This window comes from Pseudocercospora fijiensis (genome assembly GCF_000340215.1).
Source record: "Pseudocercospora fijiensis CIRAD86 unplaced genomic scaffold MYCFIscaffold_7, whole genome shotgun sequence".
NCBI lineage: Eukaryota > Fungi > Ascomycota > Dothideomycetes > Mycosphaerellales > Mycosphaerellaceae > Pseudocercospora > Pseudocercospora fijiensis.
In genome coordinates this window covers 1,873,329-1,898,675 of record NW_006921538.1, presented here as the reverse complement: position 1 = coordinate 1,898,675, position 25,347 = coordinate 1,873,329, and the positions used below count along the sequence as shown (strand labels likewise).

The 25,347-nt window shown below is 42.0% G+C and overlaps 1 protein-coding gene across 1 annotated transcript; it reads left to right on the top strand.

Annotated features, from left to right (window-relative positions):
- Positions 1-19,327: 19,327 nt before the first annotated feature.
- MYCFIDRAFT_77948 (uncharacterized protein) lies at positions 19,328-21,237 on the top strand (the record flags this gene model as incomplete). Its single annotated transcript, XM_007930722.1, has 7 exons — positions 19,328-19,347; positions 19,759-19,804; positions 20,315-20,349; positions 20,542-20,638; positions 20,777-20,787; positions 20,913-21,001; positions 21,221-21,237. 7 exons carry the CDS (start codon positions 19,328-19,330, stop codon positions 21,235-21,237), a joined length of 315 nt encoding a protein of 104 aa, XP_007928913.1.
- Between the last annotated feature and the right edge of the window lie 4,110 nt (positions 21,238-25,347).

Genomic DNA, 25,347 nt, shown 5'->3' with positions numbered 1-25,347 from the left:
CCTCGGCTTAAGAATAGAATAGGCTAAACCTTGTAGTAAGGAGACAACTACGCCTTTCCTTTAGATAGAATCGGGTCTAGATCCCTATCGATATAGTAAAGCACCGCGCTATAGCTAAACTCTTTTAAGGAATCTATATTAGTATATAAGCGACGATTAGGGTCGAAATAGTATAGGAAGGAGAGCTCGTAGAATATCGATTATAACAAGCGAAACGCTTTTACTAGTTCGTCGTAGTACTAATCGTTCTTACCTAGCGTTATAATAGCGACGTAGCGGCGACGACTATTACTAGTAACTAGCGCCTCTTTTAATAAACGTATCTTCTCCGCCTATAGAGGCGCCGCTATTTGCGTATAGTATAGGATGTATTGCCGCAACTAATTAGTTAGACCGAGATAGTGCTCTAGTTTCTATACGCTTTCTAGGAACTAAAGCGAGGTAATCGCCGCGATTTTCTCCTTACTCGTAGCTAAACCGAGGCCGCTAACGTGCTAGCCTAAAAGGGTCGCGGAGGGGAAGCCTAAGAAGGTCTTCTTCGGACTAATACTAATCCTTACGGCGTCTAATCTCTAGAAGACCGCTTCTAGATAATCGAGATACTTAGGCAACGTCCGCAAAAACACTACGATATCGTCGATATAGGCCCGCGTAAAGCTACGATAGTCGCGAAGGATTTAATCTAACTTCTGCTATATAAACTAGACACTATTCGAATATCCTATAATAGCGACTTTATACTATTCCTAGCTACAATAAGTATTAATCGTTAACTTATAACGATCCTCCGGCTTTATACCCTATTAGTAGAAGAAGGTTAGGCAATCTATAGTACTAATATACTAGTATCCTACTAATTATGTAAAAAGATCTGCCTAGAGTAGTATCTAATAGCTATTAGGGATCGTTACCTTATTTAAGGCGCAGATATCGACTACTACTCGTAGCTTATTAATTATGCTACCTTTACCGTTAGTAACGCGCTTCTATACGATAAACACTAGAAAGCCGAAGAGCGTAGGCTCGGTTATATACTATATCTTCCTCTAGTAGTATAGGTCGTTATATATCTTGTCTACTACTTTACGATCCCTCTTGCTTAGGTTAATTATATAGAGGGGCGGCAACAGATCTAGGTAATTTAGCATAGTTAGGATAGGTATATAATCGTGCTTAGGAATATTAACGACTGTTTAGCGATTAGTAAAAAGCTCCGAGTACCGCTCGACTGCTATAGCAATTTAGTCTACCTAGTTATCGTTACCGTAGATCGTTACGCCTATAGTATATTAGTATTCTCGCTACGTATTTAGCATATCCCGCGTAGCCGTAAAAGCGTTAGAACTTAATCCCGCTAGTCCGTAGTCGGCTACGTCGATATAGTAGGCCCTAGCAATAGTCCTATTACTTAACGAACCGAGTAGCTATCTAGCTCGAATCGTTACTAGAGTCGTCGTATCGTTACGAATATATATATAAGAAGAATTAGCGTCTACGACCTAATTATACGCCGTTACTAATAGCAGAGCTTGTAACGACAATCCCTATATATTACTAGTTAGCTAGACTAAGAAACTAGCGTTAAGAATAAAATCCCGGCTCTTAGGGAGGTTACCGCTATACTTAACTAGCGCGAGGGCGACTGTACGCGGCGCTAATGTTACGTCCTCTACTAGCCTTATAGGGCGCTAAACCGACTTCCCTTTCTTATACTTAATAGTAACTTTAAAGTAGGCGTTGTCCTAACTAGCTATAGTAACTGTCTACGCGGAAATATCGATCTTTATTCCCTCTAGGGCAATTATATCTATACCGACTAGGATCTTCGCCTTTAGTTTAAAAACTAGGTAAACCTTACGAGTTATCTATACTAGGGAGACTATACTATCTGTCTTCGCTACTAGGACAAACATGTCTAATACGACGTATTCCCCGGAGCGATATACGCTAGTAATACCGCCGATTTCGATCGGTTCGTATAGCTTGTATATTTCTACGTCCGGGCGATAGCTTAAAATAAAGTCTTTTTCTATAATAGTAAGCGTATAGCCGGTATCTAGGCAGACCTATATAGATATACTAACTAGTAATAATCGAAGAGGGAAAGTTATATACTACTAATTCTAGAATACGTAACCCTACTAGGCTAACGGAGGCGCCTTCGACTAAATTACTTCTAGATTTGCCGATATGCGTTCGATAATAGTAGAAGACGTCGTTACCTCTATATGCTCTCTACGAACATACTAGTATACAAGGTTGCTCGACCTAAATCGCTGCCTATAGATCTTATAAGCGTGCTTTATAGAGGCAAATAGTTAGATTGCCGCTAGTAGGGACGCTTTAGCCTATAGTACCGAGTTTAACGCTAATATTAAGCGGTCGCCTACGCCCGCAAAGTAAGCTCCTAAGCCCGGATCGAAGTCGTATAGATTAGTAAAGTAGTCGGCGTCTTCTCTAGCGTTACCGAAATAGCTATAATTATCCGCGTCGGTTCTCCTATTATCCTCCTAACTATCTTCCCGATAGCCGTTATCGGCTTAGTTAGTATTATTTATAGTATCGCCTGCTTTCTTACTATTATCGGCAAAGTTAGCCTACTTACGAGCTCGATCGTTGCGCTTCCTATTCTATCGATTAAATAGGCGCGAATTAACTCGCTTTAGGTCTTTTAGGAGGAAGATAGGGCTACTACCCTTCGACGGTCCTTTACTATTTCCTACTAGCGGTAGGCGATTTTGCTAAGAGGCGTTAGGTAGGCGATTCTACTAATAGGCGTTAGTAAGGCGTAGTAGGTTCGGTCGGTCGATATCGCGGTTCTAGTAGTTAGGGGATGCTCTTACTAGAGCGAAGCTCGCTAGGGTATAAGAGGCGTTCCCTTCGTATCGGTTCTACTAGGTAGCCTTACTAGCGCGGCTATTATTCCTAGTCGTAGCGTCTTAGCGACGATTAGACGAGGACGAAAGTATATACTCCTAGATTAATGCCTACTTCTCGTAGTACGTAACCTACTTATCGACCTTTATACGACGATTTAGCTCGTCTATATTTAATTAGAGGCGCGGGTCTATTCGACGATAAGCTTCTAAGAGCCGGTTCGATTTCTATATACTAGTATTCTTAGCGAGTTGCACCGTCTTAATAATAAAGTCTATTACTAAACGCCCTAAAGCGATATCCTACCGGTCGTAGCGTTACTTATCGAGGAGATCTATCGCCTTTATCGGAGGGACCTTCTATTTCTTACTAAGACAACGTTCCTAGCGCTTTAGACTATGTCTACCGTAGAGCTTTACTCGGTTGCGGCTAGAAAGGTAACTATAATACTAACTAAGCGCTATCCCTCGAAAGCAAAGGGAGAGGTTAAGACAAACTATCTCTCGCCCTATAATATAAGTATAATTCTTAGCCGCTTCGATAAAAGCATATACCGAACGGTATATTATCTTGTTTCTAACTAAGGTATAGTCCCCTTTGCTATAATCTACGACGCTAAGTAGGAGATCGAAGAAGCCGAGGTATACTAGATTAAACTGCAGCCGCTAAGGGCAGGCGTAGTAGCCCTAAACATAGCTCGCTTTAGAATCTAGCGTTTCTGTAACGTAGTCCTAATAACGCTAATAGTATCTACGACGTCGAGTGCGTCTATAATAGTTATTATTAGAGGAGCTATTATCGTCTAACGAAGATTAGTTAGAATCGTCCGAATTCTCGCTATCTAACGAGGATCTATCCTTACTTAGATTACCCTAATATCGCCGGTATTTCTAGCGTTACTTCTTACCTTCCCGTAGTAGACCTTATAAGTCTAATAGCGGAAAGGGCAACGGCTAATCCTACGCTAGCTCGCGAGAGGGATCGCTTAGATCGAAGTTACTAGCTAGTAGTAGTAGTAGATAGACCGACGAATTGCTAGGAGAGTTACTAGTAGGGTTACTAGGAGGATTACTAGGTAGATTGCTAGGTAGATTGCTAGGCGGATTGCCTAGCGCAAAGCCGCCCCGACGTAAGTAGCTATGCCTATAGGCATTTATATATACGTCTACCCTCTACTAGTAATCGTATTAGCCTAGGTTCGGCTAGGGCGGACTTAGCTTATATATAGCTAATAGCGGTAAAATCGCCTATTCTATTAGAAAGTCTAATATAACTTTGTTAAAATAGACTCCTCTACGTCTAGCTAATTCGCGAAGATAATTGCGACGCTAAGGGTTTTGTTATATAGCGATATTCGCTCTATCGATCTCCTCGGTTGTCTATAAGGCATCTACTAGGGTATAATATTAGAAACAACTACGCGGCTCGTTAGCCTACGGGTCGGCGAGGCCGTTGTTTATTAGAGGCAATTAGCCGCGACCGATATCCTAGAACGGCGACGTCGACAGATTAGAGAGCCTAGTTAATAGTTCCTTAGGCGAAGTCTTAGGTAGAGGCTCTCTTAGCTTCTAAGGATTCTCGTCCGCTAGGTATCGTAGCTTAAGTAGCCTTCGTAAGAAAACTAATTCAAGCGAGCTATTAGGCGAGCTAGGACGCTATTCCGGCGGCACGGTCGTTTCTATTATAGTAATAGGCGAAACCGTAGGCCGCGCTAGAACTTAAGCTAGTCGGGCCGATAGACGCTACTCTACTATAGATAGTAGATAGATTTCTAGGTAGAAGTAACGGTAATAGCGTAAATCGCGCACCGTTAGGAGCGCGGCTTTAAGCTCCTTAACCGATTTAGTTAGAATTCCTTTATCTACTACCTACTACCCTAGGAAGTTGTAACCGTTAAGAGTATTTAGGTAGAGTTCCTCGATTTTAGCCTATAGAGGCGGCGGATTTCCTACGAGCGAGTAATAGTATAGAACGTATAAAGCAAGCAAGTCGATTCGGCCGTACTTTACTCTAAGCTAGGTCGCGAAGTTCTCGCTATAATCGACGTAGTTCTAAATATAGGAACAGATACGTAGGATATAGGGCTCTATATCTAACAATCCGAGATTATAGTACTAGGGCAGCGGTTAAACCGCTAGCTTAGCTAATTTCGAGGCTTCTACTAGAGTTAGAAGCGAGTCCGAAGGAGCTACGGCAAGCGGGTAAACTATTAGTAAGAGGGTAAAGGTAAGATAGTCTCTAGATAGAGGATAGTAATAGAGAACCGACTAAAGGCGGAGGGGCGTAGCTTATCGGGGTAGGTCCTCTATTAGGACTAAAGAGGTTATACGTAATTGGTATGTAACCGGGCTCGAGTAAAGCTAGGGTCTCGATGCCTTAGGTAGGGCTTAGCGCTTAGTAGTAGGCTAACTTGCCTACCTTCCTCCCTCTTCTCCTAGATCTCTATCAAATACTACTTGTACTTACTACTACCCTATCTACCTGCTAATATAACCCTTCTTATATAGTATTCGATCTACCCTTTAAGGGCAGTAGCTAGATAGTCCTTATTTTAAGCTTTTAGCGGTATAGCTACGAAAACTATCGATTTAACTATATTACGCTTAAAGAACGGGACCTATATGTACTATTCTATCGAAACAACCGTACTAATTATTAAGTAAGGCCTTCTATATAGCCTATTATACTAAGTTAATCGCACTAAGCCGATATCTACTAATTCCGCTATATCCGTATCTTAGGGGCTAATAATACATTATTAGTGTCGCCCCTTATAATAGCCGGATTATTACGAAACAATAACCGCGGAGCCGCTAGTAGCGCTAGCAACGACAACGCTAGTAGCATAGTGCCTACTAAAGTGCCTCCTACTAAGGTGCCTACTAAAGAGCCTACTAGAGGGCCTACTAAAGAACCTATAATCGAAGGGGATAACCTATCGTTGCCCGTTAACGATATCCTTAGCAATATTGTTAACCGTCGATATAGCTAACTAGCCTTTAGGCCCTAACTAGTAGGGAGACTTTAAGAAGCTACTTAAAATAGGCTTACTGCCCTACGTTAAGAGCAGTAGCTAAAGGATAACCTCCTCGAGCTTCGCTGCCTTTAGGAGGCCCTAACAACTACTACTAAGCCGATAGTAGGGCCTTCCTTACTACTAGTCCTAGTCTAGAAGAAGGATGCTAAACTTAAGGACTATACCGTGTTTAATAGCTCTAGCTAGAAGCAATACAATAACTACATTCGTAACTGCGAGCTTAACTAGCGCAATGCACTAAGAGCGTTGCTAGATAACTATTTATTAGTCGTCTACGCTATACAATACATTAATAGAGACCTGAAACGCACCTAGGATAACCATTTTAAATCCCTTAACGATTAGACCGCTATTTAGTAGCAGACCTATAAAACTATTATACTAGACACCCTTAGAAACCCTATACTAAGGCAACAACACGCTTAGGACTAGTACCTTCGAGCTAAGCAAAAGACTAATTAATTAGCTCGCTTATTTAAGGCCTATTTAAAGACTATCGAGGACGATTTGCTACCTAAGACCGACTCTATCTAGATATCTAAGATACGACCTAAATTGCGATAGGAATTAGTCCTTAAATTAGACCGCCGCCGTATATTCGAACAGGCTAACCTAATATGCATTTAATTTATAGTCGAAGTAGAAATAGCCGAACGAGCTGTTTAGCTCTAATAACGACTAGAATCGAGGATCCGACTAGCTAGTACTAACCGCGGCAACCGTAGTGCCTATAGAGGAAACTAAGGTTCCTACTAAAACAATAGTACTAATAATAGGAATAGTAACAACGACCGTAGGAGAGGCCGTAGCTAGCGACTATATAGAGGAGGCCGCGATAGAGGCCGTAGAAGGGGCTCGTATTCCTATAATACTAACCGCTTAACTAATAATAGTAGTAATAGCGGCTATAGCAATCCTCTAACCGGATTGAAATGCTTTAACTATAATAGTACTAGCTATTTACTAGGCTAATGCGACAAAGCTAAGGATTAGGCCCGAATCGACCGTACTACTACTAAGTACCGAAAGCACCTTTTAGCAGCTAACGCTACCCCTATAGGCTAACTTTCTTATTAGTCGAAAAAAGAATAAGCGCCGTACTAACTGTTAGCCTTGTGCGGCGTAAGACTATTAACATTGTACTAGCTATTATACGCACCTGTCTCGTATTAGACTCGTATAGCACTAATTATAAGACTAAGGTTATACTAGATCTAGGAAATTCAGTTAGCGCCCTTATTAGCTATTGCCTAGCTAAGCAATTAGACCTTCGACAACTGCCTAGGACTAACCTACTAACCCTTGCTTAGTTTAATAACGCTCGGCACTTAACCTATAGAGCCTACTATGTCTCTATAGTCCTAAAGGACGACCTTAGAAATAAACGCCTACTAGACTTTACTACCTATACGGTAGATATAGATAACCTCCTATCCGATATTGTTATTAGCAACCCTATTCTTAAGTACTATGCTATCGCTATAGACTTAGGCAGTTAATAATAGCGATTTGGAATTGCTAGGAAAGAGGATATTAAGTACGTCGACGCTAGCGAGTGCCCTAACGATATTAGGGTACTATTTATTAGCAACCTAATACTAGCCTCTACCTTAGCTAATCCAACTACCGACCTACTCGGTAGTAATAATAATAAACCTGTGCCCCCTAATAGTATAGACCCTAAATAGCTTGCTCGTATACCTTAGCCTATTCGAGAGACCTACATTAATATGTTTAAACACTACTTGGCATCGACATTGCCTATATTTAAAGAGATAGACTATAAGATTAACATTATAGAGGGCAAAGAGGTCCCTTTTAGTCCCCTCTATAACCTTAGTAAACGAGAGCTTGCTATGTTACGTAAGTATCTAGAGGAAAACCTAGCTAGTAGCCGGATACGGTATAGTAACAGCCCTACTAGTGCACCAATCCTATTTGTTCTAAAGAAGGATAGTAGCCTACGGTTATACGTTAATTACCGTAGACTTAATGCTATTACTATTAAAGACCGCTATCTACTTCTGCTTATTAATAAGACCCTCGATCGCCTATCTAGCGCCTATTTTTATACTATATTAGACATTAAGGATGTATACTATCGCATCCGCATCCGTAAGGGTAACGAATAGAAGACGGCCTTCCGTACTCGTTATAGCTATTTCGAGTACTTAGTTATACTATTTAGGCTAGCTAATACCCCTACTACATTCTAGTCCTATATTAATCGGGCCCTATTAGGCCTATTAGATTACCTTTGTATAGTTTACCTAGATAACATCCTAGTTTATATATACTTACCTAACATTGCGGAGCACTAGGCTATAGTCCGTAAGGTACTCGATCGCCTAAGAATATATAGCCTATATTATAAGCCTTCTAAATGTACCTTCGCTACTAAGGAGGTAGCCTTCCTTAGCTTCCTTATATTAACCGAGGGTATTAAGGCTAATCCTAATCGGATTACGACTATTACTAAGTAGCTAACGCCTACTAGTATTAAGGAGCTTTAATCGTTCCTAGGTTTTACTAACTTTTACCGCCGCTTTATTAAGGGCTATTCGAGGCATATAATACTACTTACTAAGCTTACTAAGACTAAGGCAAACCCTTCTAGAGAGTTTAAATAGACTAATAGAGCACAAGCCGCTTTTAACGGTCTAAAGCAACGCTTTACTAAAGTCCCTCTATTGCGCTATTTTATACTAAGTAAGCAGATCCGTATTAAGACTAACGCTTTATAGTTCGCTATATTAGCTATTATGTTATAATAGGCTAATAACACCTACTAGCACCTAATTGCCTTCTTCTTAAGAAAGATAATTAACGCTAAGCGTCGCTATAAGACCTACGAGCAAGAATTGCTAGCTATTATCGAGGCCTTTAAGTATTAGAGGCACTACCTCGATAGGGCCTAATATACGATTTAGGTTTATACGGACTATAACAACCTCCGTAGTATTACTAAGGTTACTAGGGTTATAGGTCGATAGGCTAGATAGGCCGTCTACCTCGCTAGGTTCGATTTTAATATACTATATCTATAAGGAAGTAGTATATAGGGAGTATTAACACGAGTAAATAGTAGTCTTAGCATTTAACGATATCGCCTAAGGAACGAGCGATTCTCGAGGTAGGAACAGGCGCCTTATCCTATAGTGCTAAGAGTTAGGTAACTCGGGGTTACTAGCGAGGCACCTCTAGGGTGCCTTATAGGTGCCTAGTAAGGGTCTTAGCGGTATAGAAGGGTATTCCCTTATAGTATCCCCCCCCCTCGATAGCCTATCCTTAGGTTATATATTTTTCCCGCGCCGCTACCTCCTCTACTACTTGCGCTTTCCCGCGCCGCTACTAGGTTAGTATAGCGATGCGCGGTCTAGTAGTAGAAATATTACTACGGAACGTCGATAGCAGGATAGAGGTACCTCTAAGGTACCTCTATATAGATAATAGGACTTACGCCCCGAAAAGAGCAGGGCGCTAGGGAGTAGTCCTATATAGACCTTCGCCCTACTTCTAGTAGAAACCTCTAGTATCGACGGTAAGCGCTAAACGACTAAAGAGCTATTCGCTAAGGCGTAGTTGCTGCCGCATATGTAAGTATCCGCTCGGCGGTTACGCTTATTAGGCTTAGCCTTTAAACGTACTATTTGTTCCTATTACCTTTAAGGTAGGGTTACGGTGCCTTTGCGGTGCTTGCTCCTTTACTTAGGGAACTTTTATATACGGGGTTTGTTTGCTACTAGGAATTAGATAATCGCGTATTTTTCTTCTACTCTCTCCTTCTCCTAATTTCGCCCTCGATATCTACTAAACACTATAGTTTCCTAGGAAATATAAAGAGTGCTTATACGCTAAAGCGTAGAAGTAGTCGAGGTCGGTACGCTTAGTTTTTACTAGGGATAACGATTAATAAGAGTATGTTTATTACGCCGACCCTTTGCGTTACCTACGTTATATACGCTTTACTCGCGACCTCTTAGAGTTACCGCCGAGGTGCCCGTAAGGTACTAGAAGCGTCTATATGCGAAGTAAGTATAGGTCGCTAGGGTTAAAAGCGCGCGTTTCGTTAAACAACCTTCTTCTTCTTTTTATTAATACTAACTAGTATTAGATCGCCCGCTCGATACTACTCCGCTTCGATACACTTCTCCTAGTCCCTTAAACACTAAGGCTAACACCTCTTAAGCACTACTATTACCGCTATTGTTGCAAGAGCTAACTCTCGCCGACCCTTTTATTATAGCTTTAGGTTCCGGTAGTAGCAGCGGTTACAACTTTACTCCTATTAATTAAGGTAGTAGCGGTATACCGCGTAGTGCTTCGGACAACTCGTTTACGTACGCTTAGAAGACCTTAGGTCGCGGTAGCCCCTTAGAGCACTATAACGATAGCTGCCTCTATATTAACAGCGAGGCTAATATCCCTTCTAAGGACGTCCTATTTAACTTCTATAGAGTAAGTCCGGTTCTCGAACCTCGCCTAGAGCTTCGTACTAGCTACGCTATCTACCTCGAGTGCGTCCGTAGGAGCTAGAATATCGGTACAAACAAGATAACTATCGGCAAGCAGCTCTCCGTACTAGATAGCTACGAGTTTAAGGAAGATATAAAGTGCGGCCGATATAGACCTATTTAGGGCTAGGGTTATAAGCCTATAAGTGTTACCTACGAGGCGCCTTAGAGGCACCCGCTAATCCGCTATATAGATCCCTCCTATAATGTAGCGTATAGCTAATTTCCTTAAGTACCTCCGTCGCCGCGCTAAGGTAAGTATTAACAACTACGGCGCTCTTTATTAAGACACCCTTCGCCGTAAGGCAGATTAGCGCAACTACGCCGACAAGATATAGGCAGGCTACAACCGCATCCGCCTTCGTCTAAAGAACGACAATCTCCTTAACTATAAACCCTCTAGCTAGGATTAGTCGAATTACGATAACTAGCTAAAGGCTAACTATTAGGCGGCTTAGGAGGCTTTCTCGAAGGGACGCTTAGTCGATCTAACCGCCGAGGGTTAGAATATAACTATCGATAGGGAGATAGAGTAGTAGTACTTTAAGGCGATTAGTAAGGAGCATCTTAGTACGAAGTTTTAGCGTCTAATCTTCCTTAGCTATAAAGTCCGCTAAGGGATTTTCGAGAGGCATCGGAGGTACCTACGAGGGGCTTAGGTTAAGCGGGTAGGGCATAGAGTATTGTTTTTATAAATTTTCGAGCGAGAATATATACGACTCGAGAGTACCTTAAGTACGCTTAGCGTATAGGTAGAGATAGGAAGGTTCTACAAACGGGCATGCTTTTAATACTATTATCCTAAATAAGAAGAGGATACTTTAGATAGCTAGGAAATTAATAATAGTCGCCCGGTAATATTAATAACTTCTATAAAGTTTATCTACTAGCACTGTCTTAATTTGCCCTTAGTCGGAGACTAGGCCGACGAGAAGAAGATACTTTAGTCGTCGGTAGGGCCTTACGAGCCCTCTTAGAGGGCCTCCGAGGTACCTCTATAGTGCTTTAGGCACTAGTAGCGTTTCTAATCTTCTCCTTATACTTTGCGAGTAGATTTAGAGAATAAGCTAACTGCTCTTCTATTATCTAATCGTCCTATTTAGGCGAATACCCCTTCTATCTAACCCTAAACTTCTTATTCTTTCCTCTTCCTTTATAAGCGACGATCTCCTCGACCTTATATTCTTCCTCTAATCTATCCTCCTTAATATCGTCGACAGGGGGTAGCTAGTAGCCTTTACGAGCGTTGTATCCTTCTAGTAACGATATATAGAACACCGGGTATAAGCGCTTTATCGACGGAGGCAGGTTAAGCTTATAAGCCTAGCTTCCGAAGCGCTCTATAATAGTAAAAGGTCTAAGATATTTATTGTCGAGCTTACGGTAAGGACGCTTCGTACGAATGTTCTTTACCGATAATAGGACTTAATTACCGATAGCGAAGTGCTTGTCCTTCGTTAATCTATCGTAGTAGCGTTGTTATAGCTCCTAAGTATACTAGAGCGAGGAGCGAGCTTCTTCGAAGTCTTTTAGTCTGCCGAATAGGAACGTATACGCTTCTTCCGCGAGCTTCTTAGTCCTTAGCGGCACTAGCGAGGTACTATCGAGATACCCTAGAGGTAGGTGCTCCCTACTCGATGCGATCTTAACACTATTAGGAAGGTTCGGTTTAATACCGAAAGCAACCTTAATTAGGGATTTGCTACTAAGCCTATTATGCGGCTTGCTATTATAAGTAAACGCAGCAGTATATAGCAACCGAGCCTAATCGTCTTAGTCCTAATTATAGTAGATGCGAAGATAGTTCTTAAGCTGTTAGTTTATACGCTTAGTCTAACCGTCGGTCTAAGGATAAAAAGCAGTACTAAGACGGCGCTTAATAGCGAGGTAGTAACAGAAAGCACTCTAGTAAGCACTAGTAAAGATTGATCCCCGATTAGAAACTAACTTAATAGGAGCTCCGGTATTATAGACGACCTTGTTAAAGAAAAGCTCTACTAGTGCAACCGCGTTAATGTCCTTTATAACGGGGAAGTAACGTACTATTTTAGAAAATCGATCGATAATAACTAAGACAGAATTATATATATAACCTTTAAACCTAATAGAAGGCGGCAACCTAGTAATAAAGTCTATAGAGAGGTACCTCTAAGGCACCTTAGGGACCTCTAGCGAGCGTAGCTAACTATAAGGCTTATAGTGTTTAGTTTTCGTTCTTTAATAGATATCGCATTAGGAGACGTATTTAGATACTTCTTTAGTAATCCTAGGCTAATAGTACTTAGCGGCGATAATGTGTTAAGTTCGTGCGGTACTATAGTACCTAGCGATAGGATTATCGTAATTCCGTCGAAGGATCTCTTACTTAAGAGGTGCAAAGCTAGGAACATATACTTTTCTATCGCAACGAAGAAGGTTATTATTATCGAATTCCTAGTATCCTTCTAGCCGAGGGCGCTAAGGTGCCTTTAAGGTACCTAGGAGGGGCTCTATTAGTGCCTTATCCGTACTACCTCTAGCCGCCTACGTAGCTCCGATTCGGATGTCTTCTATAAAAGCGTCCTTTTACTAAGCTTCCCGAATAAGGTCTATAAGGGACGCCGGTAGCTCGATAGCGTACGCCGTTTCGCTATCTGCTACCGTAGTAATAAGATAGCAAGGTATTAAGAGGTTGCGGTTCTTAGTACTAGCCGTCGGTTCTACCCTAGCAAGGTACAGTCCGACGACATTGTCGAAAGCGTAGTTATCTAAGTCCTCGTTCTCTTCTTAGAGGTAGAGGCTTGCTATCGTTAAATAATCTGTTTAACTACCGTCGGGCGAGTCCGTAGGAGAGGACTATTCTACTAATACGGTCGCGAGGGGCCCGCGAGGTGCCTCTACGGTAGGCCGCGGGTCCTAGGTAACTTCTAACTAACGCTTAAGGCTAGGCAAGAGGTCCCTTAGCTCTCTACGTTTAGTATTGTCCTTAAACCTATCGAAGTAGTTAGGACGGCGGGAGAGACCGTCCGATAGATTAGATATTCCCTTCTTATACTCGATCGTAAAGTTATAAGCGGCAAGGCGTTTAGCAATGCGGGCTTAACGGCTATTAAGCTCCTAAGTCGTTATAAAGTACTTTAGGTTATAATAGTCCGTTATAACTCTAATCGGATACGCTACTCCTTTAAGGTAGTATCGCTAGACTTTAAAGCATTCGGAAATCGCTATTAATTCTTTGTCTAGTATACTATAACGGATCTGCGCGCCTACAAAACTCTTAGAGTAGTAGGCAACAGGGTGCTAGTAGCACTAATAAGGTGCCTCCGAGGCACCTAGTTAGAGGAGGATGCTAGTATAGGCCGTATCTAAGGCATTAGTAATAACTATAATCGGCAAAGTAGGGTCGAAGTGTCGTAAGATAGGAGCTTCTTAGAAGGCCTGCTTTAGAGCACGAAACGATTCTTCGGCATCTTCTATCTATTGCTATAGCCCTCTAACAACCTTCTTCTTCCCCTTCCCTTTCTCTTCTAACTTCCCGCTAGCTAACAATTTATTTAATAGGCGGGCGATACGTAAATATCCCTATATAAAACGTCGATAGAAGTTAGCGAAACCCAAGAAGACTTAAACGTCTCTATAACTGCGAGGTGTAGGCTAATCTTAGATAGCCTTTGCCCGCTTTTTATCTATAACGACACCCTCCGGAGTAACAACAAACCCTAAGAATTCTATATACTTAGTATAGAATTCGCACTTAGAAGGCTTAGTATATAGCTTCTATTAACGCAGCCTTTTAAGGACTATCCGGACATACTTATTATACTCTTTAGGGTTCTTAGAATAGATTAAGATATCGTCTAAGTAGACTACGTAGATGCGATCGACTAGTCCTATAAGGGCCTAATTAATGTATAATTAGAAAGTAGTAGGGGCATTAGCTAGGCTAAATAGCATAACGAGATACTCGAATAGTCTATAACAAGTCTTAAAAGCCGTCTTCTATTTATCTCCTTTGCGAATACGAAGACGATAATAGGTATCTTTAAGGTCTAATTTAGAGAAGATCTTAGCCTTACTAAGCCGATCGAGAAGCTTACTAATAAGTAGCAACGGATAGCGATCCTTAATAGTAATCTTATTAAGGCTACGATAGTCGATATATAGACGAACACTACTATCCTTCTTTAGGACAAAGAGGATAGGTGCACCGTATAGGGACTTGCTAGGCCGGATCTAGCCTTTAGCTAGAGCCTAATCGATGTATTCGCAGAGTGTCTTCAATTCGTCCTACGAGAGGTTATAAATAGGAAGTTATAGAGGAATTTTACCTACTTCTAGCTCGATAGTATAGTCGTACTAAGAATACTAAGGAATAATGCTAGCAAGGTCGGTATTAAAGATATTAACGTATTCTTTAAATGCTTCGGGTACTTCTTAATAAACTTCGGTAGCAACGATAATAGTATACTAGTAGATAGAGCTAGGAAGCGAAGTTAATTTAGGGTAAGGGTCGCAAAGGGTTTTAAACCTAGAGTAAGTAATAAGTGCCCCGATCTACTAACGATCTTGCTAACTATAATCGATAGTAGTAGGATCGCGGTTACCTCCTCCTTAGGTAGAGAGGGTTGTAAGAGCTTCTACTACTAGGGTATAGAGGTAGTCTAGAGGTACCTCCGAGGCACTAGCGACGTTAGGATCGTTACCTAGTAGTTCTTCGTTAGTAGTTTCGGGTCTAATAATATACCGGCTATCTTTAAGCTAGAAGGTAGCCGATCTGTTAACGATTGCTATAAGAATGCGACGGATAGGGTTATTCGTAAGGACCTCGTAGGCGTCTTCGAGGGGCTTATTAGGCGCCTTAAAGTAGTCCTCTAGGTCTCCGGTAATCGGGTTCTAGATAAAGGTTCCCTTTCGGAAAGAGATAAGAGGATTAGTATCGGCGAGCTAGTCCTATCCTAAAACTATATTGTATCCGGTAAAGGTCCTAGCCTAAAAGGTTTAAGGGATAGTACGCTCGGTACCTGTCTTATCCCTTACTATCGGGGAGAGGGAGTAAGCCTTGTAGATCGTTATACGATTGTTATCGAGGAAAGTAACTTTCGGAGGGACCAGATCTAGCGGCACTAGGTCTAGGACTTTCGCTATATGCTAAGAGATAAGGTTAATTTAGGTACTACAATCGATTAGTGCCTTAAGGGTGCGCGTAAGGCCCTTGTAAGGCACCTTAACGTCGACGATAATACGTCGTTCTCTTTCTCTAGTATTAGGCCCTAGTCGTAGTAAGGAAAGGGAAGCGACTAGGGCTTCGTATTTTCCGAACCGGTAGAGGCTTAGCTATCTCCGGCGGAGGAATTAGAGGTTAGGTTTACTAATCCGCCCTAGGCTTAGCCTCGGCTACGGTTTCTAAACTAACCCCGACCGCTACCTCTACCCCTAGGGCCCCTTAGAGGTGCCTATAAGGTACTAGGAGGGGTATCGGTTCTAGAACTAGATACTTGCTTAGAAGACCCGCCGGAATTACGAGCACTCTTAGCGGCATCTTTCTTCTTTATAGACTCCGAGTCTTCGATGCAGTATACTTCGTTAAAGAGATTATTAACGGTCTAAAACGAAATCAGCTTATTAATGCGGATAATCTCCGCTTAGATATCCTTTAGAAGCTTAGTGTAATAGAAGTCGATACGTATAGTTTTATACGATCTATCTTTAGGAAAACTATACTCGATTTAGCTTTCGACCTTCTTTATATAGGCGTAGAACTTTATTACTAGTTAATTAGCGTAGCATATAGCACCCTAGTAGGATATAGCATTCTCGGCTCGCTATATAGCCGGAGGCCTAATAGTGTCTTTAATAAGTTCTTTATACTCGGACTATCTAAACTTAGTATAGTTATCTATATACGATTAGATACGCCGTTTAACGGTAGTAGTAATCTCTACTAGTTTAACCCTACTAGTCGCCTATAGAGTGCGTCTAGTACCGTCTCGATCGGTGCAATTTATATAGAAGAAGCGGGCCTCGTATACTTAGGCCTACTTAAGAAAAGCTTAGTTGTTTATAGTAAGAAGCTCGGGAGGATCTTTCTTAAAGAGCTTAATTAAGGGGTCTCTTAGAGGCCCTAGAGGTACCTGCGAGGCGCCGGCGGGATTTGCGATCTCGTCGACGGTCTCTACTCTCTTCCTTTTAATAGTAATCTTACTCTTAAAGGAGGTAAGGAGATCTATAAGGGTTTTACGCTTCTAAACGTAAGTGTCGAAGGCTTAGCCTTCTAATTCCTCTAGTAGCGAGGCATCGAGGGTATTAATAAGTCGAGAAACTCGATTAATGTTATTCTTTGCCGTCTACTAGATATTAGCCTAAGGGTTTAGGTCCTAATCCTCTTCCTTAGGACCGGATTCCGCACGGCTACTTATACGGGAGCTGCGAGGTCCCTTTAAGGTACTTATAGTATCGTCCGGAGTAGTATCGTTATCTTCTTCGTTATTGTCCTAAAGTTAGTCTCTAGGTCCGGTAGGGAATACTTGTTCTTCTACTAGAGGGTTAATATTAGGACCTTTCCCTTTAGATAACGATATACCGGTTCCGCCGGCGGCCCTACCGCTTCCTTTAGGAGGTATAGTACTAATAAGTAGGTAGTACTATATTAGAAGTAGGTACGCTAGTTAGAGGTGCTTTCGGGTAGCTTAGGGGCACTTCGAAGGGGCCTAGTAGGTGCCGACGACGTAGGTACTACTACTTAGAGGTCGTGCTTAGTACAGCTATACTCCTAAGGAGGATTTAGAGGCGATATTCTATAAGGAAGTAGTATATAGGGAGTATTAACACAAGTAAACAGTAGTCTTAGCATTTAACGATATCGCCTAAGGAACGAGCGATTCTCGAGGTAGGAATAGGCGCCTTATTCTATAGTACTAAGAGTTAGGTAACTCGGGGTTACCGGCGAGGTACCTCTAGGGTACCTTATAGGTGCCTAGTAAGGGTCTCGGCGGTATAGAAGGGTATTCCCTTATAATATCGGCTAGGCGTAAGTAACCCTACTAATAGCCTATCGAGGCGACCTAATTATAATAGCGAGACTTAGTATATTAATTTATTGTTTCTAACCCTATAGTATAAGATTACTATAGACTTTGCTATAAAGCAAGCGTAGGATAAGCGGACTTCCGGACCCCGCGGCGGCAACAAATACTATAGCGGAGTTGTCGTTCTTCTAGTATACGTTAAAAGAAAGGACGTAGATCGGGTAGAGCTATAATAACTCGATTAAGGACATTGCTATCTATAGTAATAGTCTATATAGCGATAGTACTATAGAAGAGGTTGCAGTAGTTCCGGCTACTAGTACTATTAGATATATATAATACGTACCTCGTTCGACAGCGAGGGTGCTATTAAATAACCTTACAAAGTAGTAGTGCCTAGCTTGGTATTTATCGAAGCTATAATGTCCTTTTCGAAAGCCGTCTCTAGATCTTGCTATTCTATACTCTTCTAATCAACTACCTTAACGAAGCTATAGACAAGCTTAAATACCCGAGAGAAAGTAGTGTTACTATCAAGGAGCTACATAGCGCTTACTAGTTTTCTAGACGGGTTGATCCGGGCGCCGATCGAGAGTCGGACGGGTTTTGCTTCCGTCGAGTTCGAAATCTTAATGTCCCTCTATAACGCCTCTGCTCTCTCCTATCCCTCGCTGCTAAAAGCTAATTCTAAGTCCTATATAAGACTGCTACCCTAAGCTTGGTTATAACACAAGTCTAGCGGAATTCCGGGAACGTCGTCTCTAAAAGGAACGTCGAGAGAGTCGTCCGGGATCAATATAGCTAGCAAGGACTAAAACCAAGCGCGCCGCCCTTCCCCTTACTCTAGGCGGCGGCAGAAATAAAGCAGAGGTGTGTAGTCGCTAGACTAGGTTAAGAAGGAGCTCTCGTCTCGCGGTCTAAGATACATCTAGCTCTTAAGCTTAGTAGAGCCCTAAATCGTAGCTTGAAAAGTCTTACTAATCCTCTAAAGTAGGAAGAGCGCCATGCCGCGGTAATAGCTATCCTATCTGTTCTATACGGCCCTTAGTCCTAGATAGAATTCCCTCGTCAAACCTAAAAGTATCTCCTCTAATAACTCTAGAATTGCGAACACTCGACTAGCCGCTAATTACCGCGCGGGCATCGAAGTCGTAGAAAGCGGAGTAGAATAAGGAGTTGCTATCCTCTCCCTATAAGGGAAGTTAGCGTATTACTCTAATTTAAGGAACACTTAGACTTACCTTAATTGCTACGCCCGACAAAGAGTCTAGATGTTTGATATAGACTGTAGAAGGGAAGAAAGTCCTAGCGCTCTAGCGAGATTGCGTAATACTGTGCTCCTCGTCTTAGCAACGGTTAACGTTAGGGTTAATTGAAAGCTGAAGTCTGTAACGCGGGTTCTAGACGGCCTAGCAACCTCATCGAAGCTACCCGGTGCTTCGCGAAGAATTACTCCTATAGCTCTAATAGATATCTCCTCGAGTAGCTTAGTTTCCTCCGTTTCTAGGAGTCGAGCCGCGTGCTATAACAAGATGTAATCTCTCGCTTGCTCGCTTGGTTCGAATTTTGGTACCTAGCTTAGACTTCGATCAACTTTGCGCTTACTACTCCCTCTCTTACGGCACGGTGATCTAGGCTTTAAATTGAGGGAGTAGTGGTCCTATTTCAGAAGGCTCTAGACCCGATTGCATTAACTTCTGCTTGCGATTAATCAGATATAAAGCAAGCAGCAGCCTGCTATAGAACAGAGCTCTAATTTATAATCAGTCAAGGCGTCTTCGCTTGCTACATATGTCTCACTTACAGTACTATTACGGCTGTCGCCTAGTTCCAATCCTCCTAGCAAATAAGGCTCCAAATCTACAGAGGTAGAATTCTTCTATTGCCTTCTCGCAATGCAAGGATATGCGCAAATGTAACATACATACACTGTACAGCTACGTTTATAGGTAAATCTCGGCATTAAGCTTTGAGATATAGTGCGCCGCGATCGTTGAAATTTCGAGAATTAGTAGCAAAACGGGAAGGATCACCTAATAGAAGATTCCGAAGCTGCGCGTTTACTAAGTCAGTTAATAGTAAAGATGAAACCTGCGTCCGAATTTACATACCTTGTCAAGTATTGTTTAAACGCCGATAAAATCAGCTATGTAAACAATCTAAGTGCGAAACGGCTAAGGAAGATCAAGGTGAAAAGAACCTAGAAGATAATTAAGAGTTTTAGGGGATATAAAATCTAAGCAGCATTGTAAGGTAGCATTTGCCTACCTCCATTCAGGCGCCCCGCTTTGTAGGCTTGTAGGGACCTTCTACTACCTAAATATAGTACCTTCTACCTTCTATACCTATATACCTTCTACCTTCTACCCTCTGTATGTTCTTGCATTATCTCTCCGCTAAGTATACTAGGATATATCTAGTTTAGCGGTCTATGCTAAGCCTATAGCGAAGCGCCTAAGACTAACCCGTTCGGCCCTTATATAACCTGCCGTATTAGAATTGAACAATCGCATATAGTGCACTAGTTCTACGCTAGATATCGACTAACCTAGAAAAAGGGTCCTACGTAATAATACGATCTATTAAATTGTCTATATAAAGTATATACTAAAATGCGAAATACGTGCTTAATTCTTAGTATACTAAGACAACCTTGCGTACGCTCTGTTTGTTCTACCCTACCTTATACTACATATATACAAACGAAGCATCTAACAAGCTATAAAGGGCACGCGGAGCCTAAGAAACACTACCGCTATAATCTCCCGTATTTAGAATGTCTATATTGTTAATGCGTTACCTCCGTTTTACTACCTAGGGCTAATAGCCTTTATAGCCCTCTCCGTTTGCTTTTTACCCTTCCTATATACCAATTCACTTAGTATACGCGCGTTTGTCTCGTAAAAGCCGGGAGTCGGTCCGCTAGCCGTTTCTAGGTTAATCTATAGTATTTGAAAGTCGACCTTACTACCGCCGGCGTAGCAAACTTCGTTACTAAACATTAACTTCTAAAGTGCGCGCTAACGTTAAGGACTCGCGCTTTCGACACTCGACACTATTCGTATAGCCGTTTAGTTATTGCTGCTACTGCTACTACTACTGCTTCTAGTGTATTGCACTTCTATAACCTTGCCGCTGCCGCCGCCTCTTCGCTATCTCTAATCTCTAATCTCGCCGCGCCGCTATACTCGACTCGATCTAGCCTAGTATGCCGCTTAAGAAGCTTAGTAGGAAGCAGCAGAATGCCGTAAATACGTAAAAGAAGCGAGACAAGAACTAGAAGCGTACTACTCGACGCGTTCGTACTAATAGCTAATAATAGCAATATCCGACCGAGTTACTAGGTCGCGCTATAGTAAGTCGCGAGCGCCTAGATTTTAGCTATCTGCTAGAGATCTAGTAGCTAGCGAACAAGTCCGAATACAAAGCATTTTTCTAGGATAGATGCCGCTAGATTAATAATACTAATAATCCGCTTAGCCTCGAAGAGATCCGCCGACTAGTATACGATGCGGCAGCCTGTTTAGAAGTAGTAGAAGTATACCGCGATATCTGCTCGGAAGGTCTGCGTAAGATTCTTAGGCTACTTTATCTAGGGAAGGAATACACTCCGAGGCCTGTCTAGATTAATAGAGTCTACGCTATTGTGTTTAGCGGTAATAATCTGTTACAGATCTCGAAGATAGGCGAAGGCAAGACGCTAACATTCCTGTCCTTTACGTTGTTAATAGGTATGCTATTTAATGCTAGTTTAGTTGCTATTGCTATTAGTACTAACTTTCGCCTAGGTCTAATAACCCTCTAATTTATACCGCTAAATCGTCTCGGCGAGGAACAAGCCGATAGTATTACTAGCATCGCAAAGGAGCTAGAAGTCTTATTAAATGCTGTTAATATTACCTCCGAGACGAGAAGCGTCGATCTAAATCTATTTAAGCATATCCTCGACGGCAAATATTATTATATTATCCTAAGTCTAGAGACAGGTACTAGTCTAGAGTTTCGTAAGCTTCTACGAGATCTAAAGGTCCGCGTACGTATCGGTCTAGTCGTAATCGATAAGGTGCACTTAGTAAACAAGTAGCGCGACTTCCGTAAGGAGTATACCTAAATCTATACACTGCGCAAGCTCCTCCGAACCGACATAGTATAGCTTAGCTGCTCTGCTACTATGTCCGAAGAGACCGAAGAGTTTGTGCTTAAGTATAGCGGCTTCCGAGAAGTAGGCAATAGGCTATATTAGATAAAGATCCTCCGTAGCAGTGTCGACCGTCTAGATACTACGTATATACTACGTACTATTCCGAAGAACTAGCTTAGCTTATACGACTATCTATACTTTACTATTAAGGGTGCTTTCGATTCTAATACTAAGGAGGCAATACCCGAGAAGATTAAAAAGGCGCTATTGTTTATCGATAGTCGGAAGTATATCTAGGACCTAGCTAATGTTATCCGCTACTAGCTTACTACTACTACCGCTAATTGCTAAGATCCGAAGAAGCGATATACCTAGGATAACAAGGGTATTAACGTTTATACTACTATTACGTTTTATACTAGCAGTGTCGCTAAGCGTAACTAGAAGCGTCGATATAACTAGTACTATAAGACAGCCGACTATCTAGAAGAATCTTCGAAGCATCGTATTATAATCGCTACTATAGCATTTAGCGTCGGCTTAAATGTTCTAGATATCGAGATTGTCGCGTAGGTTAAGTTCCCTATTATACGCGATATCGAGGATGTAATATAGCGTCTTAGTCGTATCGGCCGTGCGATCGTTAGTAGTCTAGCCTTTATCTTCCTCCCGTACTACATCGACGATAGTATAAAGAATATCCGCCTAGGAACTAACTATACCGCGATTAACGTTACTCGCTATGCTCGTCGTAACTCGTATACGCTATTTCGCCTATCTAGACTCCGCTAATCTAAGCTACCGGGCGAGGATACTAATATAGCCGGTACGCAAGAAGTCGGTAATCTGTTTAATAGTAACGATAAGGAAGAGGATCCTATATACTAGACTAAATCGGAAATCGCTATACGAGAGAAGATCCCTCGTATCTAGTTCGAGGTCTAGAACGATTACTACCGAGAGCAGTATAGTATATGTCCTCGTAAAGTCGTCCTCCGGTATCTAGGTAAGGGCAAGGCACTATATACCTAAGACCCGCCTAATAAAGAGGCCTACTATAATATCTGCAACCCGGAACTTAACCTCGTATATATCGATCTATCTCTAGAAGCCGCGATACCTCCGAAGTTTAAAGCACTAAAGTCTAATACCCGACTAGGCATTGCGTTTAAGATGCTGCAGGCGTAGACCTCTACTAAAGTCGTTAACGACCGGTATCTAGGCTAGGAAGATAGAACTATATTCGACTTCCCTTCGTCTCGTATTATTAATAATCGTATACTATACAGCATTACTAATGTCTTTACCGCGACTAACTTAGCAGACAATTAGAATACCGCATAGGGTATTAACGTTAATAAAGACCTTATCGAGAAGAAGGCATCCGAGTTTAAGGAGTAGTACGATTCTATCGATAACGGATAGCGGCCTTTTAGATTATATAAGTTACTAAATAAACTTAAGCGTATTAGTCCGGAGGTCTTTAAGTAGTAGCGCGAGGATATCGATATAAAGAAGAAGCGTATAGAGGACCGAAAGAAAGCTATAGAGACCGCCGCCGCAATAGCAGAAGCAGAAGCCTAAGCTACCCGAGATGCTTTGTTATAAGGCACCGCTACCGCGAGCAGATCTGTATTGCCGATAGCGCTACCGCTTACTAATGTCTAGCGACAAGCGCAACTCAATGCCCTAAGGAATAGTCTTACTTAGTGCGGTCGTATATAGGCCGATCGTCTCCTTAGTTATAATAGCTAGGCGGTAGACGTACGTCCTATAGCTAGTTAAGGTTAAGGTTAAGGTTAAGGTGCTCGTAGTAGCCGTAGAGATAGACAATCTACTATAGGTTCTTCTAGTAGCGCTAGAGGTAGCGCTAGAGGTAACGCTAACACGGTTATATAGGATGCTAGCTATCGCGATAAGCGTAGTCCTTCTAGCACTCTAGGAGGTCGACGTAGTATACCTCGTATTAATCCCTAGATTAAGGCTAACTATTAGCGATCTAAGCAGTTGCTAAGCACTATATCTCGTACTATAGAAGAGACTAGGGGCAGGGTACTCCGGCGTAAGCGTAGGCTATTAGAGGCTAGTCGGCGTATAATAGGTAGCTCTCTAGGTAGGCGTTAATCGTTAATCGGATATAGGAGAAAGGAAGGGACTACTTAGAGATTAATAGCTCGCTATAGAAGGAAGAATACTCTAGAATTATAGACGTTTAGGTCGTATTTGCGCTACCGATCCTCTTCCTCGTAAATTATCTTAAGTATATAGCTAGTATAGCCTCTAGTGCTAGTATAGCCTCTAGTGCTAGTATAGCCTCTAGTGCTAGTATAGCCTCTAGTGCTAGTATAGCCTCTAGTGCTAGCATAGCCTCTAGTGCTAGTATAGCCTCTAGTGCTAGTATAGCCTCTAGTGCTAGCATAGCCTCTAGTACTAGCATAGCCTCTAGTACTAGCATAGCCTCTAGTGCTAGCATAGCCTCTAGTGCTAGCATAGCCTCCAGTGCTGCTATAGCCTCTAGTGCTGCTATAGCCTTAGGCACTCGCCTAGTAGTCGGCGGCTATTGCCTTAAGAGTGCGGTAATGTATAGCCGTTATTGTTAACTTGCTATTATAGCGTAAATAGCGCAATCTTATTAGTAGAGGCCGACCTTACCTGTAAGGCGTATATAGGCACCCGCTTTCCAACCTTAACTTCTTCTTCTTCTTCTTCTTCTTCGTCTTCTTCTATATATATATACTAACATACTAACACCCCTAGCAATATACTAGCTATCGGCGTATACAATAGTGTCGATACCTCTTTATCGTATATAGGTAGCTCTATAGCGATCAACACTATTCCTTACTAGTTCTACGGCTTACTACCGATAGAGCCGCTTATCTAATAGTTGAGGTTCCTCGATCGGTAGAGTTTGTTTAGTCCTTTCTCTTCGAGGTTTGGTTTCCGATAGGCTTTGCTAAGCAAGACGTTGCGAGGCGACTCTCCTAGCGAGTAGGTGTTTTCTATAGCTTTAGCGGGCGCCGACTGCGCATTTAACTAAAAGAGTATAGTTAAGGTTGTTGTTAGAATATCGCAGTCTTAGTGCAAACTATAGAGGTCTTAGATAGATTAGCGGAGGTAAAAACTCTTTAGTAAGGTATACCTATAATGCGGCTAACGGTCTAACTCGGTAAAAACTCTTTAGTAAGGTATACCTTAAGTAGCGGCTCGATAGCGACTCTCCTACTAAGTAGGTTAATAAGTTCGTAGGTTAATGGGTTCGTAGTATTGCTATAGGTCTAACTCGGTAAAAACTCTTTAGTAAGGTATACCTTAAGTAGCGGCTACAGGCTTCCTACGTTCGGATTCTTTATAGGATAATATACGCGTATCTAGTTAAGTCGGCGTAACGCCTTCGTTAGGATTGTTAGTTATAATAACCTTAGTCGTTACGTAAGGGCCTCTAGTGTACTCAAGCCCGAAGGCGCTTAGTCTTTACTACTACACGACTGCAGCCCTTTGCGTATTAAGACTACTATTCGACTGCAGTGCGCCTCCTCTTCTAGTAAGCGTATTAAGACTACTATTCGACTGTAGTACGCCCCCTCTTCTAGCAAGCGTATTAACATTGCTATACGACTGCAACGCGCTCGACAACCCTTTTCTGCGGTGTCTCTAATACTAAGGGCGCGGTTACACTCTATTATTGTCTAGGTACTAATAAGTGTCGCTTTAGCGAATAAGCTATTATTGTTTCGCTTAACAAGTCCCTTCCTACACACCTCGTACTATAGT